Raw genomic sequence first — 19,598 nt, 5'->3', positions numbered from 1 at the left:
GCTTCCGGAAAACACGGCATCGGAGAGGAGAGGTGGAGAGCGGTGTGTGTTGTGTGCTACAACAGAAGAGATAATCCCCACTTCCCTCCATGTAGCCTCTTCCCCCCCCATCCTGGGCCCCGCCAAACTTGTTTACATGGCCCGTTGTGAAAGAGCCTTTTGTTTTTAGGTACAAGGTACAAACGGCATCCTATCCAGGGGGGGGGGGGGGGGGGCTGGATAATTGAGGAACGAACAGTCCCTGCTGAACAATCGCCTAAGCTTTACCAGATCATTCCAATTTACGGTCAGGAATCTGGGCATTAGCGACTGAGGCATGTGAACATCCTGGCTCCTCTCCAGGAGCGGGCTGTCTCTGTGTGTGGAGGACGGAGGGCTGTAGGGGGTCAGAGAGGACCAGGGCTGGGGTTATACATTACCTGCATGAGGCAGCAGCCCTCTCCTTTAGCACTGACAAACAGCCCAGTGGGGATACTGGGGATCTGCGGGAAGAGAAGAGAGACAGGGGGATGAGAGAGAGGGAGAGAAGAAGAGAGAGGAAGAGAGAGAGGGAGATAAGAAGAGAGAGGAAGAGAGATAGAGACAGAGAGAGAGAGAGAGAGAGAGTGAGACAGAGAGAGAGGGAGAGAAGAAGAAAGAGGAAGAGAGAGAGGGGAGAGACAGGAAGATGGACAAAGAAAAAGTGAGGGGAAGAGCGGACGAGAGAGAGGAAGAGAGAAAGAGAGAAAGAGAGGGAGCATGAAGGAGAGAAGAGGGGGAATATTTATCGGAGTGAATTAAACACTGCAGCATTCCCCAACACTACGCATTCCTTGGACCCAAACCAGAGGGGTTGAATCACCCTAATTAAACCGACACGGCTAATCACGGTCGAGGGGTTCCGTGCTTGGCGGAGGAAACAGCAGTCCAGTCACCTAGTCTCCCCTGCCCGGACTGAGGGGAACAGCCAACCACACACACCCGTCAACCAGCTGAACCAGACCACTACACTGAAACACACAGTGGCTGTGCTATACAGCTACCAGGCCTGTGAAATACAGCCCTGGGACGCCAATCAAGTCATGTGACATGTATTTATATTTAAAAAATATATATATATATTAGCCAGAGCGCTGTACAATGAGCTAAGACAGAAAACAAACTAAATATATGACATAACACATTAGTGAACACTATTGGAAGACATAGGGAACACGTTAGAGAACACTACTAGAAGACGTTGGATAGGCTTGGTTCCTACCTTGGCCCTCTGCAGGATCTTCTTGTTGTCTCTCTGCAGCTCGAAGGCCTCCTGGAAGTCCAGGTTGGTGGAGGCCAGGGAGATGGTCAGGTTGACTCCGCCCACGTAGGACAGGATGGCGTACTCCGACAGCGCCTGCAGCGCCACACACGTGTCCTGGGAGCACCAGCACACGATCGTGAGGGGGACATGGGTGGGTGTGGGGGGTATCTGGGTGGGTGTGAGGGGTTTCTGGGTGGTTGTGGGGGTTTCTGGGTGGGTGTGAGGGTTTTCTGAGTGGGTGTGAGGGTTTTTCTGGGTGGTTGTGGGGGTTTTTGGGTGGGTGTGAGGGGTTTCTGGGTGGGTGTGAGGGGTTTCTGGGTGGTTGTGGGGGTTTCTGGGTGGGTGTGAGGGTTTTCTGGGTGGGTGTGAGGGTTTTCTGGGTGGGTGTGAGGGTTTTCTGGGTGGTTGTGGGGGTTTTTGGGTGGGTGTGAGGGGTTTCTGGGTTGGTGTGAGGGGTTTCTGGGTGGGTGTGAGGGTTTCTGGGTGGGTGTGAGGGGTTTCTGGGTGGGTGTGGGGGATATCTGGGTGGGTGTGAGGGGTACCTGGGTGGATGAGAAGCCCCCGAGGGCGTTCCTCTGCTGGGAGAGCCACTTGACCACAGGCAGGGCTGACGCTACGTCCCCCAGCAGGGTGTAGGTCAGCAGCCCGTAGGCCGTCATCTCCACCTCCGCAGACACCACTGAGATCAGAGGACACACCTCCTCATCATCATCACCACTATCATCCATCATCATCATCAACATGATGTGCATCAGTGTTGGGGGCGGCGCCGGGCGGGAGCAGGCTGTTCATACCTGACTGAGAGAGGCCGTCGCTGAAGCCCATGAAGGTGTCCTCGTCCGTCACCGTGCTACCAGTCAGACTCCAGTGGGTGAAACCATCTGCTCAAGATGATGAGAGGAAGAGGAGAGGAGGAGAGAGGAGGAGAGGAGGAGAGTAGAGAGGAGGAGGAGAGGCGAGGAGGAGAGATGAGGAGAGGAGGAGAGAGGACGAGAAGAGGAGAGAGGAGGAGAGGAGGAGGCGGGGAGAGATGAAAAAGAAAGGACAGGAGAGAAGAAGAGCAAAGAGGAGAAGAAAGAGAGAGAACCTTGAGTATTGAGGACCACCACTTGTACTCGACTCTATCTAACCCAGAACAGCCCTGGCCCTCCGTCACGCCTTCCTCTCAGGGAACAGGAAGTCAGGAGAGCACAGAGAGTGAGGGGGGGCGTGCGGTAGCTACCCTGAGTGATGGCCATGTGGTTGAGGCGGCGCAGGGCCAGGGGGGCGTAGGGGCTCCTCAGCAGGGCCAGGGCGTAGGCAGACAGGGCGGTGGTGTAGGGGTCGTCTGCAGAGTAGGTGTTGCTCTCCAGGAAGCCTTTGGCCTTGGCCACCGCCAGCTTCTCCTCCTGGGAGCGGTGGAGATGAGAGGACAGACACACACACACACACAGAGACACACACACAGAGAGACAGACACACACACACACACACACACACACAGAGAGACAGACACAAAGCAAACCTCCTTAAACGATGGACCCGTCAACCTCAAACGTTCTCTCCCCCCGGTTTGTCTTTCAGTGGAGCCGGGGGGCGGGGCTTGGGAAAGACCTGCCATAATTCAAACATGCCCGGGCTCAGATGTGCTTATCGAAAACGTGGATAAACATTCATTTGGCCATTAAGAAAGGGCAAGGGGAGCTTTCATCTCCTCCAGATGTGCCCTCTTTCTGAGCCCTCGGAGGAGAGGACGAGGCAGCCCTCTCTCGCTGTAATCGCCGCAGTCATCTTTTAATTAAGTGAATTTGGAAGGGGATGGAGCCGGTGCTTTGATGTCGAGGCGTCCCCCCCTCCCCCCCCTCTCTGCCTCGCTCACTTTGAGAGGCTGCCTTCACAGGAGAGCCTGAAGGAAGGCCGAGGGGTGTGGAGGAAGAGGAGGAGGAGAGGAGGAGAAAGGACGAGAGAGGGCGGACAAAACAGACAGCTAAGGTTCCTTTAAACCCATCGACGTGACATCTCTTACATCCTGTAGAAAACCGCCGGGGGTGGTGTATTTCGACATAGCTACTGTTACCATGTAACACCAGAACCTTATAGATCAAAACGACTGATGATATCTTCTTCCTCGCCTCACACCGAGCCTCTCGGGTCACTCTCCTCTCACAAGTTGTCCCATGCAGGTGTATACATGTGATATTGTCATCCTTTACTGGATAGGACACTTCCAAGGTAGACAGGAAGGGCAGGGGAGGGAGAAGGAGGGGAACACAAGACCCCGGGGCGGATTCGAGCCCCGGCTGAAACAAGATGATGGTACGAGAAAGGTTCAGCCCTCGTGGTACGCACTTCACCCGCTTAGCCCCTGCCAGAAACAGAAATGGCAGAGCTTCAGAGAGAAACGGAGAGAGGAGGAGGGAGACAGGAATGTGACCAAGGTGCTCCGTTCACAGGCTTCATAGCCCCTGCCTGTCCTTCTCGTAAATCTTTTGATGTAGTGGAAGGATTAGATATTAGATTACCGGCGCTGGAGCATAACAAATATGAGTGGGCCAGGTGCCAGAACTTCCATCTTCAGAACGAGTAGGAATGCAGCAACCCGGTTCACACACACACACACATGACTCAGACCAGGACTCCCAGCTTGGCTGTCTGGGGTGCGTCACGACTAAAGCCCAGCACAGTGGGGAGGTAAACCTTCTCCAGGCTACACCAACTAACCAATCATTTCCCCCCCAACTCCACCCACCCTCTGGAGACAGATCCGTCAAAAATACGCAAGCATGGGAACCTGCTGTGTTCGAATATAGCACGTGCTAATGTCACGGTGCACATTCTGGACCACGTTTGCTCGTGGGGGCGCAGATAGCGTGGGCGGCGAGGCGGGCGTGGTGGAGGATGGACCCCAGGATGGTGGTACGGCGGCGGGCTCACCTCTGTGGTGATGCCCGTCTCCAGGAGAGCGGCGACCACGTAGGCCGTCAGAGAAATCTTCCCATGGATTCCTCCCTACAAGTGGAACATGACGCTGGTTAGCTTTACTCTCCACACGCATGCACAGTGGACCCCCCCCCCCCCCCCCCCCAACACACACGCACACACTAGCCACACACACACACACACACCTGCAGGTCCTTGTTGAGGATACGCCCCATGGCAGGAAAGGACCCCTCCTGTCTCTGGTGGGCGGTGAGCCAGGACTTAGCCGCCCGCAGCTCCTCAGGGTCGATGTAGATGAAACCCCGGGACTGAGCAAAGGACTTCAACACAAATGCTGTCAACCTTGGGGGGGGGGGGGGGGGGGGGGGGGTAGGAAGAGAGGAAGAGATGGCAGGGCCATGGGAGGGGAGAAAGATTTAAGTGCTTTTTTAAGCGTGTGCCGACAGATCCTGAGAAACACTTAGCTATCGCGCTGAACTTTGAACAGAGCAGAAGCATCTCCCAGTCACGCTCTCTCGGTGTGTCGACAGCTCCTCAGCCGAGCGAGGAGGACGGCACAGGCCGTTCAAAGAGAACGCGTGAGAGGTTCTGAGTTCCACACCCAGCTAGGCGGAGATTCCGCCGCAGTGGAGGACACGGCTAGGCTAACAAATCGCTCGCTCGACGTGCGCGACATGCAACCTCCACCACGAGCCTGCACTCCGGGGGGGAAACACCAGCTGACCTCAGCAACACCCACCATCTGCCTCACGACACGTAATGCATTACGACACCATCTTTCCTGATTGAGTCTTCCCCAAGACAGCCAGAAGATGAGGCAAGCTGCTCGCCGTAAAAAATAAAAATAAAAAGTCTAAGGAAATAAATAAAATGTTTTCCTTTCCCTCCAAACATACATTTAAGGATCGTAACTGAACAGAACGACTCAAAAGAGAGCATGGAAGAAGAAAAAAAAATCTCGTAAATACAGGGTACTAAATCTTGCCCCGTCGGGCCCTCTGTCTTATTCTTCCCTCGGGAGGGAGCAGAAATTAGACCCTCGAACTGGCCGGAGTGTTTATAACGTAATGCTGTGTCACTACTGGCTTTAAATGCCTGGCTCTTGGGTGGGGGCTGGAGATGACGGAGAGGGGGAGAGAACGCCACTCTACGTCTTCCTCGCTCGGCCCTCTCTCTGTGTGTGGAGACAACTCCCGTTCTCCCCACACGGGACACACAGCTGTCGTTTGTCCTTTCAGGTGTGTGTCTTGTGAGGGACAGGGAGGAGAGACACATTGAGATGCGTAAAAGCTGCTTTCCAAGAGGAGGAACGGTCATTCATTCTATACACAAACACACATATGGCTCTTAAACTTTGATTTGAATGGAGGCACTTCAGAGATGGACTGTCTGTCTGATAGCAGAGTCTTATCTATGGGTAAAAAACATTTAATTCCTTTAGGAGTTTTCTCCAGCTCCAGTTTTCCTTCAGCCTTCCTGTGCGGAGTAGGAGGGTAAACAGATAGTTTAATACGGCCCATATCAGTGATCTCGATCTCTGGCATTCAATTCCCCCCCCCCCCCCCACCCCCCCCACCCCCACAACATCAGACCCAGCCACACAGACACATGCCTTTCCAGTCTCAACACGTCCAGGGCGAGTGCCTCAACACACAAGCCCAGGGAGAGGAGCCCTCAATCAGCCTGCCCTGCAGCTTCCTCTCCCCCCAGGCCTCGGTGGTAAGTAGGCCACAGGGATCTGGGGCTGGGGGGATGGGGGAGAGAGTAGGAGAGGGGGGTGGGGGGGTGAAGGGGGACAGCAGGAGAGGGGGAGAGCAGGAGAGGGGGGTGGGGGGGTGAAGGGGGACAGCAGGAGAGGGGGAGAGGGGGGGGTGAGGGGGAGAGTAGGAGAGGGGAGTGAAGGGGGACAGCAGGAGAGGGGGGGAGGTGAGGGGGAGAGCAGGAGAGGGGGAGTGGGTCCGCAGATTACAGCAGCATGTGGCTCTCATTGGATCCAGACGGGACAGGTATGCGAGCGATGCCGGAAGAGGGGCTGCCAGGTCTGGTCTGGCTTCCAAAACACCCCCCACAAACTAAGCACAGACATCCTGGTGTCCACACACACACACAGCATATTGAATGCAGGGTGTGGATGAAAACCGGTACTAATCAATGCTTATCATTCTTCAACCCACAAGAAAAGACACTGAATACTGAATCCAGAGAGCTTTGTAAAGTAGAGCAGAGTTGAAGACCTCGGAATGACTTTACTGCCCGTGTCATTATGTATAATCTTTTCATTAGGATCAGGCAATTTCCGTTTCGATCCATTTTTACAAGCTGGAATACATTAACACTGCATAACGAGTGTTGTTCAGCGGCCAGTAAATGACTTGCGCTAATGATGAACTCAGGACCAGTTCAACAGAAGTGGTGATCTCACATGTAAACACACAGCTGAATCGTTCAGGAAATGTTTGTTGTCGGTTTACAGAAGAATCACCAATTTCTGCTTTGCCATGGTGATGCCTGTAGCTCATAAACCATCATCCTTCCAGTTACAGAACATCTTATCCTTTCCCGACATCGAAGGTTTCCATAGCGCAGCGTAATGTTGTTAGCGTTAGCATCGAGGCTAAATACATTACAAAAAATGTGCCCCCATTCCATTCTGGGGCTGTGTCAAAGGGCTAAGAAGTGTTTTGCGTGGAGTGAAGGATTTTGTCCGCGTTGCTAACTCCTGTAGCTTAGTGCAGCCCAGATGTAAAACAGTTCTTGGGCCGGGAGAAGAGGGGGGCTCGGCTAAAACCACGGGTCATAACAAACTATGGCGACTCCACAGATTATATGAACACTCTTTAACTGCAAACAAATCAGTGGTGCCTAACCTACCTCAGGGAACCAATTAAATCATTTGTGTATAACGGTTCTCTATGGTTAATGTGACCATTATGTTGCATAGTCTGAGCTCTATTAAATTTCATAATATCCTTATGAATCACCCTGAGGTTTGTGAGAGGAGGGTGGTTGGCGAGGGTTTGTGAGTAGAACACTAGAGTCTCTTATGAGGCCAGTTCAGTATACCAAATGTTAGGATATGGTTATTAGATGGTAATATTACATGTCTGTCTGCTTTCCTCAGGGGACGTGTAAACAGGAAATAAGCACCACACATTAATGTTTAACCGTACAGGAAACAGTCTCCGACAGCTGACGTTCTGTCTAACTTTCTTTTTCTATTCCTCTGACCTTTATCAGACAATGTTATCCCAGGTGACTTACGGGGGGGGGGGGGGGGATTTGAACATGCAACCTCTCGATGTGTAACGGAGTCAGAGGACTGCTGGACACTGTGAGCGTGTCCAGCAGGCTGGGGTGCAGAGAGACGTAAGGGTGATTGTGATGACTCACCACATACTCCCGGAGGGGTCCCTCTCTCCAAAGGCACTGTAGGAGCCGTCCTGGCGCTTGTAGGTCAGCTGTCTCTGGTAGCCTTGCACAGGGGAGGGGAAACACAGTCAGTGACAGAGAGAAAAACAGGCTCTGAACACAGCCATGCATACAGTACCTCTTGACTACCAAGACCACTTCTTCACTGCCAAAGACTAGCAATCCCTCTTGACTACCAAGACTACCTCTTGTTACCTTGCAGCAGGTGGTCTGTTACCTTGCAGCAGGTGGTCTGTTACCTTGCAGCAGGTGGTCTGTTACCTTGCAGCAGGTAGTCTGTTACCTTGCAGCAGGTGGTCTGTTACCTTGCAGCAGGTAGTCTGTTACCTTGCAGCAGGTGGTCTGTTACCTTGCAGCAGGTAGTCTGTTACCTTGCAGCAGGTGGTTTGTTACCTTTCAGCAGGTGGTCTGTTACCTTGCAGCAGGTGGTCTATTACCTTGCAGCAGGTGGTCTGTTACCTTGCAGCAGGTAGTCTGTTACCTTGCAGCAGGTGGTCTGTTACCTTGCAGCAGGTGGTCTGTTACCTTGCAGCAGGTAGTCTGTTACCTTGCAGCAGGTGGTCTGTTACCCTGCAGCAGTAGGTCTGTTACCTTGCAGCAGGTAGTCTGTGGCCTCGGTCTCCACCTCAGGGCTGAGCTGGCGGGTCTTCTGCAGGTACTTTAGCACAAAGACGTTGGGGGCAAAGTGGATCATGTTCTGCTCTCCGCAGCCAAACGGCAGACGCAGCAGCCTGTCCAGGTTGTTGAGGGTGGGGCCCATCACATCCCCTGATACAGCACACACACACACACAGACACACACACACACACACACAGACACATTAACACCATTGCATGTTTAGTTGAGGAAGCCGTAGAGCTGGCGGGCGGTGCTGGCGGGCGGTGCTGGGGGCGGAGCCCCGGGCGGTGCTGGGGGCGGAGCCCCGGGCGGCGTTCCTCACCGATCATGGAGGCGGTGGCTCTCTCGGAGCCGGGCACCACGTTGTGAGGGACCCCCAGGGTGAAGGCCTCGTTGTGGTTCTCGTCAGAGTCCTCCTTCCTCCAGATCTTGAACTCGCCCACTGAGCCCCAGCCAGTGGAGAAACCCACGTGCCGCACCTGCTCCAGGAGGGGGCCGGACCACTGCAGGATCAGAGACTCATTGGATGCCTGGAGGCCGTGTCCGACCTATCAGATCACAGGGACGGATGTCAGACCGTGGATACTGTTTTTATTGTAAACATGCAATGACACAAGTCCAAACATTTATAAATAATAACTTTTCTTACTTATGGGTTGTGTGGCAAATTCGGTTGCTCTTAAGTGAGCTGTAAACCCACTTAAAACTGTTTGTGGAACAACTTGCTCCATTAGGTTTGTTTCTTAGTCTACCTCGAAGGAGACAGTGACACAGCTAGTCAAGAAGTCAACACTGGAAACTCATAAGACTTTAAAAGCGGTTGGTGTTGCTTTTGGACTGGGCGTATCAGGGGCACTAATGAGGGTGTGTGGGGGGGGGGGTGGAGTCTCCCTGTAACCACATTAAACCACAGACCATGCAAAGGCTGAACAAGGCTCATCAAACTCAAATCCAATCAGTCGCTAGAAAAAAAAAGATATGAATCTTTTTGGTCCATACGGTGTCCGAGCTGGTATTTTAACGGCTCCCCTTTGGTGAGCGCGGCCAATCGAACGCAGGGCTCAGGTCTGTTGGCGGGTGCCAGGCAGAGACACGCCAACGCAACACGGATCAGCCAGCGTTCTCCCTGACACCAGCCAGCTAAGGTGACCTCAGAGACACCGTATTAAAAGTGGCGCCAGTCCTCCACACACACACACACACACACACACACGCACACACACACACACACACACACACACACACACACACACACACACGGTCTCTCCCTGAACGCACACTCAATCCACAACACAAGTCTGCCACGCACCCCCAGCGACCATCAAAGTACTGTACGAGGAGGAACGTACCACTTTTAAGCATCTCTGAAAATACTATTACAAGAAACTATTACAAATCAATTTAGTCTGAAACTGTGGTGAAGATCACAGTGGCTCGGTTGTGGATTCATTGAAGAGTATCTAACATGTATCTGATCTGTAGCCCTAGTCCTGTGGGCTACCCAGGACAGAGCTCCCCAGACCCTCGACCCCCCTCACCTGCACCACGCCTCCCTTCCAGCTGACCCAAAAGCTGCGGAACTCGTCCCAGGAGAGGATGCCCGGGGTGGGCGCGCTGACCAGCGCCTCGCCCATCTTCCCCAGGGAGATCCAGGAGCGCGTGTTCTGCCGGCCGCCCAGCACCACCTCCAGCATGTCGGCGCTGTCGTGGGGGCTGGGGGAGAGGGCCAAGTGGGCGTCGCTGTGGGTCTTCACGGCCACCTGGAAGAGGGTCATCTTGGAGGGCTTCTTCACGTACTGGTACTCGTACTTGTTGGGGGTGGATATGTGGATGCGCTCTGCGGGCCGAAAGTGGTTAGAGACCGAGGCTGCAGACCATGAGGCTTTCTACATGCCCTATCCGTACGCCCCCCCCCCCGCTTTGGATACGAGCGCCCCGCTGAAGGAGTCACGTGTGGTGTGAGGCGTCAGGGACGAGGCTGCACTCACCGTTGGGGCAAAAGAAGACGCTGTAGGTGTACTCCCGAGGCAGGCCTTCCGGCTTTAGGGAGAGAGAGGGGACAAAGTTAGCCCAGCCCTAATGTGGCTCGCCCTCATCCCCATCATCATCATCATCATCATCCACCCCGGTTCTGCCTTCACCTCCACCATGACGGTCCTCCGGACGTAGTCCAAGCCCGCGGGGGTCCTCCGTTCATCGAGGTCGTCTGGGATTTTGCCTGATTTGGTCGACTGGAAGCCTTCTGAGCAGCAGGTGGGTTCGCTGTAGGCTATGGCGCGTGCTAGGAGAGGAGGGAGAGGGTATCACACATTAGCACAATCTGTTAGCACACCGCTACACACAGACTCCCGTCGCACACCTCATCCTGCATATCGGAAATCACCTGGATCTCATAAAGTGCGCCCATAAAATCAGTCAAATGGTTTCAAGTACGGCCGTCACAAGGACGATTTGGTTTTTCGGGGAGCGAAACCGCCGCACGCGGGAAAAGCGCCGCGCCAGCGCTCTGTCGACATACATCCCACGTCACCTAACCCCGGGCAGGACGGTCAGGGCACACGCTGTTCCCTCGCGGGCCCCAGCACGGCTCCGTGGCGGCGGGCCAGCGCCCCCTCTTTGTGCGTGTGTAGTGAGAGGGAAAGACCAGGGTCCAGGGGCCACAGGGGCCCCCAGTGACCCAGAAACTCATCCACATGCCACTGAGCGTCAGTATCAGGGCTCTACCCCCCCCCCCCCCCACCCCCCCACCCCCCAGCCCCCCACCCCCAGCCCCGCACGGACCCCCGGGGAGGGCTGTTTGTGGTTTGGCATGGCCCTGGTGCCTCAATGCTCACCAGCAGAGGACCTCTGAGGGGCTGTGTTTGAGGGGTAGGGGGATGCTTGTGGGCCAGATTTGATGGGTGGGGAAGGTACTGAAGAAAGTGTGTGTGTGTGTGTGTGTGGGTGTGTGTGCTTGCTCACCTGTGATGTTGGCTGCTCCCAGCTCAGTGAAGGACAGCACTATGGATGTGGGTGTGGCCTCCCCAGGTGCTACGCACTTCTTCCTGGTCAGGTGATGCTTCCCAGGGTGCCCCACAAACTTGATCCCCTTGGGAACAGACACTTTGACGTGGACCTGCAGAGCACACACACACACACACACACAAACACACACACACACAGACACACACGCAGGAAAACAAGGCACGGTCTGCATTAGAGAGGGACCAGTAAACATGGATGTGTTCTGGCAGGGGGTGATGGCGTCATATCTGATCCGCCGTTTAGCTCACCTCCTCACCAGCTCTTAAAGAATGTTCTCCATGCTGACTGACTCATGCTTCCCCCCGCTCCCTGAAGGAATCCGCTCCACCCGCGCTCCAGATTTCCCAGAGCGCGCGGCGATGCGCTCAGATCCTCGCGGCTCTACAGCCGCACGCCACCCGTTGTAAATAACTTGGCGCCGACGGCGGGAATAACGTGTTCCCGGGGGCGAACATCAAGGAGCCGGCCTCGCGTCATCACCTCACATGACATTAAAGAGGCTCACGCACAGCCGTTTAACGGGCTCGTGCGAACGCCCTGATGTCATCTCTGTGAGCCGTGAGACTGCCTCTGGGCTGATGGGCCCTGGACACCCTGGCTCACTTCCCGCTGCCTGACCTCATGGTGTAACCCTCCGCCTCTGGTCCCCCAGGCCTCTCCCTCCCCCCAGTGTCCCTCCCCCAGGCCTCTCCCTCCCCCCTGTGTCCCTCCCCCATACCCCCCCTCCCCCCAGTGTCCCTCCCCCTTCCCCCCCCTCCCCCACATCCCTCACCCCCTTTCCTATATCCATCACCTCCTATATCCCTCAGCCCCTGTGTCCCTCTCCCCCTTTCCTATATCCATCACCCCCTATATCCCTCAGCCCGTGTCCCTCTCCCCCTCCCTCCCCCATACCCCCCCTCCCCCACATCCCTCACCCCCTTTCCTATATCCCTCACCCCCTATATCCCTCAGCCCGTGTCCCACTCCCCCTCCCTCCCCCATACCCCCCCTCCCCCACATCCCTCACCCCCTTTCCTATATCCCTCACCCCCTATATCCCTCAGCCCGTGTCCCACTCCCCCTCCCTCCCCCATACCCCCCCTCCCCCACATCCCTCACCCCCTTTCCTATATCCCTCACCCCCTATATCCCTCAGCCCGTGTCCCTCTCCCCCTCCCTCCCCCATACCCCCCCTCCCCCACATCCCTCACCCCCTTTCCTATATCCCTCACCCCCTATATCCCTCAGCCCGTGTCCCACTCCCCCTCCCTCCCCCATACCCCCCCTCCCCCACATCCCTCTCCCCCTTTCCTATATCCATCACCCCCTATATCCCTCAGCCCCTGTGTCCCTCTCCCCCTTTCCTATATCCATCACCCCCTATATCCCTCAGCCCCTGTGTCCCTCTCCCCCTCCCTTCCCCCCCCTCCCCCCCTCACCTCGGCGCAGGAGGGCAGGTAGTTGTAGACGGTGAGAGGGACCTTGGTCTGCTCCCCCCTGACCACGCTGTAGGGCAGGGTGAAGTCCACGAAGAAGGGCTTGAACGTACGAAGCTCCGCCCTCTTCGCCATGCCCAGACCCTTCTCCTCCGACAAGCCAATGGCCTCGGTCACCCAGGTGGTGATGGAATCCGGGACGTCCAATCGTAACTCGGCCTCCCCGGTGACATCACTGACGGAGGGAGAAGTATGAAGATTTTTTTTTAAATAAATTCTCCACAAAACATAACAAGCAGTCATGTTCGACATTTTTTCCACCACATCCAAATAAACGAAACAAGAAGCGATTTGTCTGTGAGAAGCGGGATGGATCAAACTCTTCACATGGGGAACACCTGCAGCCGTGCATGACTCTGTCAAGCGGAAGTGGGAACGTAGAGGTGAGAAAAAATGCTGTCAGGTGCAGACCAAAGCTGCAGCTGAAACACCGGGGCTGACATCATTCCTGGCAGCCCTCGGCTCATGTTAGTCTTGGCAAACTTTCACAGGCCATAAACATTCAAGGAAACAGCGGACACCCTTCCTTTTGATCAGAACCACCCCTAAAACCACGTCGATACACCCAATAAGTGAAATCAAAGCATTCGGACCGAGTAGGAAATTGTGCAGAACAGAACTCCTGCCCAATGCAGTTAAGCATATGAAAATCTATGGCTATTTTATTTCTACTGGCAGGTTATGAATGGAAGGAATTGTTGGGAAAGAGAGGGACTGTTCCAAAACAACCTCGTTTAACCGAGCCACATTCACACCCACTGGGAGGAAACACTGGACATCGCTGGAGTGGTGAAATACCAACCCCTCCTCCCTCTCCCTCTCTCCCTCTCTCCCTCTCTCTCTCCCCCTCTCCCCCTCTCCCTCTCTCCCTCTCTCCCTCCCTCCCTCTCCCCCCCTCTCTCTCCCTCCCTCTCTCAAATATGTGGTCCCTCGCCCCTCCTCCCCCCCCCCTCTCCTCCACACTTGAGGACCTGGACCTGGTCCAAATCCCACTTAAGTACCCGCAATCTGCAGCAGCTGAGGCTACCTCAGCCCACGCAGGGAGCGAGGAACCCAGCCCGCGTATACGGGAACATCCACTGACACGCTAAGAACAGTTAGGAAGAAACCGCTGCACAAGTACACACACACGCGCGCACACACACATTCACATACACGCAAACAAACCCTCGCACACGCACGCTCACCTGACGTTGAGGCAGTGCCACGCCCAGGTCTCCGGGAAGAAGGTCCGCTTGTGTTTCTCTGCTCTGAAAGCCACACACACACCTGACATCAACACAGGCCTCCGTCTGAGGGTCATCGCTGTGCGCGCGCGTGTGTGTGTGCGTACCTGGGCACGGTGTGTGTGTGCATGGCTGCCACCTGGGTGGCAGTGTGGGGCTGGAAGGCAGGGACGGCCTCGTCTGTGTACATCCCTCCGCTCTGTCTGTGGTTGAGACTCACCCTGTCTGTCATCACCACCAGCCCTGTTTCCTGTGAGGGGCACAGACACACACACACACACACACACACGCACGTTAGCTGAAAGAGCGGACACGTCAAGTGACTTGAGCCTGGACGTGCGATTGGGCGTCCGCTCTCTCACCGTGAAGGCGAAGCGGGCGTCTTTCGTGATGTCCCAGTGCCACGGGAACACCGAGGAGCGCCGCCGTCGCCTCGACGACAGCCCGGGCCACCAGAAGTGCCCGTCGTCTTTGGGGACCCCGAAGGCGTCCGACACGTCGAACTCGGCCAGCTCCTTAAACACCTACACGCCAGGACACGCACAAGACACATCTACTGTAACGGTGCGTCCAAACAGACGAATCACGTCGACGCTCCAATACGCCTCACGAACACACCGGGCTGAACGCCCAGAGCCAGCTGCCTGCAGGAGGAGGGGACACAGGTCGGACAGTAGTCCCGAGCAGACCCACCTTATCTGGGCTGAGCTGGAAGGCCGGCTTGAGGAGGTACAGGCTCTTGTCCACGCTGGCGACACACACGCACGAGCCCGGCTCCCCTCGCACGCGCACGCGCACGGGGTCTCCGGGCAGGGACTCGTTGGTGGACAGGGAGACGGACACCTGCGGGGGTCAAAGGTCACGGTCACGCACACGGCAGTGGCGGAGGCTGGCGGCTACATCTGAGTCGTGCAAAGTGGCTAGCCCGGCTGTAGCGGCGTGGCGCGTGTACCTGGTTCTCGAAGCTGGGCTGCACGGGGATCTGCAGGCTGTCGGTCACGCCCTCGCCGTTCTCCCTCACATAGTAGACCAGCAGCCTGCTGAGGGGGGCCATGGCGTGGGTGACGGGGAACCGCAGGGACATCACACAGCTGTCGGTCTCCCCCTGGGAGGAGGGGCCTGAGAGGAGGGAGGGGAGGGAGAGGAGGGAGAGAGGGAGAGCCAGAGAATAAAAACAGGGTTGACCCGACATTCGAAGAGGCTACCTAAGACCTTTCCTTCGTCTTTCTGCGAGGACGGACGGACAGACGGGCGCTGACCGGAGGGGGGCAGAGTGGTGTGGACGTCCTTGTCGAAGGTGACCGTCGCCCTCCTGCCTCTGTGGGCTGTGGAGTTGCTCAGCTGACGGCCGGACTGGACGATGTTCCCCCGAGACGCGATCTCGTAGTGCAGCGTGACGTTACAGGGACAGGTGGACATGAGAGAAAGCTCGGCCTCCTGGCCAATCTACACACACACACACACACACACACACACACACACACACACACACACACACACACACACACACACACACACACACACACACACACACACACACACACTGAGATGACTCAACTCTATTCTCCCTCCTCATGATGGTTATCGCTATGTAACACGTTGTTACTGGAGGAGTGTGTGTGAGTGTGTGTGTGTGTGTGAGTACGTGTGTGTGTTTGTGTGAGTGTGCGTACCTTGAGAGGAGCGTTAGGGCTCTGGATCTGCATGTGGCACTTGCTGGGTGAGTACCAGCTGCTGATGGAGAGGTAGCTGGGCAGGTACTGGTCTCCCGCTGGCCTGCCGTCAATGGCTGTCACCTTGGTCTGGGGCACAGCGCACACACAGGGTCTAGCCAGATACAGCAGTCTGTACATCTCTGTGGTGTCTGATGCAGCTGATCCCTGTTTCTTCTACCCAGAGCCCGTGAGCCTCTCTTCCTCTCTGTCTCCGTCTCTCCTCCTGTCCCTCTCCTCCCTCTCCTCCTTTCCTGCTGTCCTTATCTCTCTCTCTCTCCTCTCCCTCTCCTCCTCTTCTCTCTCTCCTCCTTCCCTGCTCTCCTTCTCCTCTCTCTCCCTCTCCTTTTCCCCTGCTCTCCCTCTTCTCCTCTCCCTATCCTCCTTCCCTCCTCTCCCTCTCCTCCTCTCCCTCTCCAGCGGTGAGGCCCCCACTGACCTCCAGCCAGACGTACTGGGCAGCGTTGGGGATGGAGGGGATCTCGAAGGAGGCCTGGCCGCCCCTGGAGGTCAGCTCGCTGGTGTACACGTTGTCTTTGGGGGTGAGCTCCGCCTTGACGCGCACGCGCACGCCGTCGGCCGGGCTGCCGTCTGGATAGGTCACCTCCACCTGGCGGGGCAGGGAGGGGGGGCGGCAGGGGGATGGGGCAGGCAGGGGGAGGGGGGGCAGGCAGGCAGACAGGGAGAAAGACACAGAAAAACAGACCGAGAGAGAGAAACAAACAAACAGAGAGAGACAGACAGAGAGAGAGAGACAGACAAACAGACAGAGAGAGACAGAGAGAGAGACAGACAAACAGACAGAGAGACATACAGACAGACAGACAGACAAAGAGACAGACAAACAGACAGAGAGAGAGAGAGAGAGAGAGACAGAGACAGAGAGACAGACAGATCGGTCAGCTGTGCCCCTCTACAAGGGCTTCTGTGTTGTATAAGTGACCGTGTTTATTCGCCTCCCTCACCATTCCCTTGTACGGCAGGCCGGGTTTAAACTGTTTGCGGGTGTCCTTGGAGTACTTGATGTCGATGAGCTGTTTGTGAACCGGGGTGGAGTCGTCGAACATGGTCTGCTTCCCTCCGTCCACGCTGGTCACCGTCACCCACATGTGGACCGTCCCCCGGAAGTGGTCTGCCACGTCCAGCGGCATCATGTCCTTCACGCACAGGCTGAACGTGGCGGAACCTTTGATCTGGCGAATGACAGGGGGGGGGGGGGGGGGGGGAATCACATGATTCCTGAGACCCCAAAGATTTTTTTCTCCCTCCGACGTCCAATCGGACCTCCAGGACCTAGGGCGCGGCCCGCTCACCTCCATGGTCTTGGCCACAGGAAGTCCCACCTCGTGACGGTAGTACCCCACGCCGTTCACCGTCAGGTTCACCGTCAGCCTGCCCGTCACCGGCTTCCCGAACGTGTACCTGGGACGCGTGGGAGGTTAACGTCGACAGCTCACGTAGCGACCCCGCTGTGGGGCGTTGCGTGTCATTGGCGGGCGTGGCGCGGGGGGCGAAGCGTAACTCACCTGGCTGTCACGGTGGTCTGCTCGCACGTGTTCAGGTCACGGATGTAGCGAGGGGGTTCAATCACCAGCTCGAACTTGGGCAACACTGTGGGAGAGGATTTTGAGTTAAGAGAGACGACGTCTTCACACGTTCTTCACAGTTTGTTCCTGTATTCACGTGTTCCGGTTCCATCCGGTTCTGCCTGGATGAATGAGCTCTTCTCACCGTACTTCTGGACTTCAAAAGACTTGTTGTAGGTGTGGCCCTGCATCTCCACAAAGATGAACCACTCCCCAAACACTGGCTGGTCCGACAGAGGGAAGCTCATGTTCACGATGCCTGATGACAGAAGCAGGGGTCACAACCAGCAGCTGTGTGTGAGCGTGTGTGTGTGTGTGTGTGTGTGTGTGTGTGTGTGTGTGTGTGTGTGTGTGTGTGTGTGTGTGTGTGTGTGTGTGTGTGTGTGTGTGTGTGTGTGTGTGTGTGTGTGTGTGTGTGTGTGTGTGTGTAAGTCTCACCACAGCAGATGGGTTTTAGATTGTGCCACTGGACAATTCGAGATCCTCTCGGATCCTGCAACGTCAGATTATAATCTCTATTATAGTCTAACATCATCTCTAATTCGCCAATTCTTGAGAAAGACCTTTAGGGGGAAGGTTTATACCCCCCCCCCCCTCCCCCCGAACCCCCAACACCCCACCCCGGGAAATCCCATCAACCTCCACTCACCACGACATACGCCTCCATCTGCGGAGAGGGAAGAAAAGAAGGAGGGAGGGAGGAGAAACGCATGGAAGGCACACGTTAGACAAACAGAACAGCCACATGGGAAAATATCCCTTCCTCTCCCCCTCGCCCTCGTCCCCTAACAGGCACCCGTCTGTGAACGCGAGCGCCGGCCCCTGCCACAGCGGCGGACCTTTATAGCTGCTGCCGTCAATAAACACACTGTCTGCAGGCGCACCCTCGCGTCTATTTGAAGCCGTTTTCTAACATTCCGCTTCGCTTTCGATAAATAAGTTCCTGTATATTTTGTGGGCGTTCAGGGCCGGTGTTAACCTTCTTCACATTCCCCTCAGAGGAGAAGTTAAGAAAACAAGTTGTGTTAAATACTTCAGATGCCGCTCTGGGAAGTCATTTCACATCAAAAGAGCACAGCTGTTTCGCATCAAGGCAAATAACGGTATTTCATGCTAAGTCGTTCTGAAGCACTTAATGGCAGGAGATGAGCGTGCACGGATGTGTCACAGGTGATCATGTGGTTATGGATGGTACCTTGTCATTGGCCGGCCTGAGGTCAGGAGTGACTGAGTATACATTGACGAACACTAGAGAAAGACATCAAAAAAAACATTGATTTAGAATCAAGTTTATGCAATTGGTGTTTTTCTCATTTGAAAAGAAAAAAAGAACTCAGAATCCAGTGTTGGTGTATTCACATCCAGTACGTGCTGAGAGAGACCTTTGTGTTTGGGTTTGTAGATGGGCTTGTCTGTCTGGATGAACACCGCTGTTCCCTTGCTGTCCACGGTGACTGTGGTGTAGTTGTGGAAGATGTAGCCTCCTTCGGTGATGTGGCGATTCCCCCACACCTTCAGATGGGCCTGACCTCTCAACCCTGGAGGAGCCTGCAACAGCACAGACATCTTCACCCTCACAGGACACAGGAACTAGCCCCACACCAGAAGGACCGGTTGAAAACAACACGATGTGACATTGATTTTGCCGCTTTGTCCAATGCACTCCTGCAGTTGTTAACGTTGCACTGTTGTTTATTTATTATTTTTGATGCACTATACTGGTAGATGTGGTTACCTTGCCATGTTAAATGCAGACCTTTCCATGACTCTGACCACCAAAATAGCGTTATATTTCTTTGACTTTTCTAAGAAAAGCATGAATGTAAACAAACTCTACACGACCAAAGACAAGACTGCATTTCAAGATGTTCGAGAGAGAGACGGGAGGAACCAAGTTGCGCATTCTGGATTGTTCCGTTCCGGCCCCTGGGGGCTGTGGCCCGTGCACACGCACGTCAACAGCTGTTGCGTATTACATCGGGCCTGTTACCTTCGTCCGAATGAATGTGCAAAGACAAATGCTGCACTACAAATAACGTTTGTGTTGTTTCGCATGTCGTCCCAGGAATGCTTGAGCCCTGACAAGGATCTCCCTACTGTGCAGCTGCACGCACAACCATTTCAACATGCCTCCTCGATGCTCGACGGCAGTTGCTGTCGGAAGGCCCGCACGGCCAAATGAACAGGAGTTGAAGCCTTTTTCAAGCAACAGGTAGGAAGGTACATTTAGTTATTTTTTTACATTTAGTCATTTAGCAGACGCTCTTATCCAGAGCGACTTACAGTAAGTACAGGGACATTCCCCCCGAAGCAAGTAGGGTGA

General features: G+C 55.3%; 1 protein-coding gene across 1 annotated transcript in view; it reads right to left on the bottom strand.

The window, feature by feature from the left end:
• cpamd8 (C3 and PZP like alpha-2-macroglobulin domain containing 8) overlaps window positions 1–19,598 on the bottom strand; it is a 29,304-nt gene that overhangs the window by 6,484 nt on the left and 3,222 nt on the right. Inside the window, exons 4-34 of the mRNA XM_067230461.1 lie at window positions 18,658–18,823; window positions 18,471–18,523; window positions 17,925–17,942; window positions 17,714–17,768; window positions 17,421–17,534; window positions 17,216–17,300; window positions 17,003–17,111; window positions 16,655–16,882; window positions 16,129–16,299; window positions 15,651–15,779; window positions 15,237–15,423; window positions 14,930–15,096; window positions 14,671–14,820; window positions 14,340–14,501; window positions 14,085–14,227; window positions 13,939–14,001; window positions 12,695–12,926; window positions 11,211–11,364; window positions 10,391–10,530; window positions 10,238–10,289; window positions 9,788–10,086; window positions 8,572–8,797; window positions 8,222–8,398; window positions 7,592–7,673; window positions 4,387–4,543; window positions 4,196–4,270; window positions 2,505–2,670; window positions 2,077–2,163; window positions 1,825–1,961; window positions 1,241–1,396; window positions 420–482 (exon numbers count right to left, since the gene is read on the bottom strand). Coding sequence (XP_067086562.1) covers window positions 420–482; window positions 1,241–1,396; window positions 1,825–1,961; window positions 2,077–2,163; window positions 2,505–2,670; window positions 4,196–4,270; window positions 4,387–4,543; window positions 7,592–7,673; window positions 8,222–8,398; window positions 8,572–8,797; window positions 9,788–10,086; window positions 10,238–10,289; window positions 10,391–10,530; window positions 11,211–11,364; window positions 12,695–12,926; window positions 13,939–14,001; window positions 14,085–14,227; window positions 14,340–14,501; window positions 14,671–14,820; window positions 14,930–15,096; window positions 15,237–15,423; window positions 15,651–15,779; window positions 16,129–16,299; window positions 16,655–16,882; window positions 17,003–17,111; window positions 17,216–17,300; window positions 17,421–17,534; window positions 17,714–17,768; window positions 17,925–17,942; window positions 18,471–18,523; window positions 18,658–18,823 — 4,203 coding nt within the window. The remainder of the gene's footprint in view (window positions 1–419; window positions 483–1,240; window positions 1,397–1,824; window positions 1,962–2,076; window positions 2,164–2,504; window positions 2,671–4,195; window positions 4,271–4,386; window positions 4,544–7,591; window positions 7,674–8,221; window positions 8,399–8,571; window positions 8,798–9,787; window positions 10,087–10,237; window positions 10,290–10,390; window positions 10,531–11,210; window positions 11,365–12,694; window positions 12,927–13,938; window positions 14,002–14,084; window positions 14,228–14,339; window positions 14,502–14,670; window positions 14,821–14,929; window positions 15,097–15,236; window positions 15,424–15,650; window positions 15,780–16,128; window positions 16,300–16,654; window positions 16,883–17,002; window positions 17,112–17,215; window positions 17,301–17,420; window positions 17,535–17,713; window positions 17,769–17,924; window positions 17,943–18,470; window positions 18,524–18,657; window positions 18,824–19,598) is intronic.

The sequence above is a fragment of the Osmerus mordax genome, chromosome 27 (genome assembly GCF_038355195.1).
Source record: "Osmerus mordax isolate fOsmMor3 chromosome 27, fOsmMor3.pri, whole genome shotgun sequence".
Classification (NCBI taxonomy): domain Eukaryota; kingdom Metazoa; phylum Chordata; class Actinopteri; order Osmeriformes; family Osmeridae; genus Osmerus; species Osmerus mordax.
Note: the sequence above shows the minus strand (reverse complement) of the source record. Positions and strands in the feature narration are given on the sequence as shown.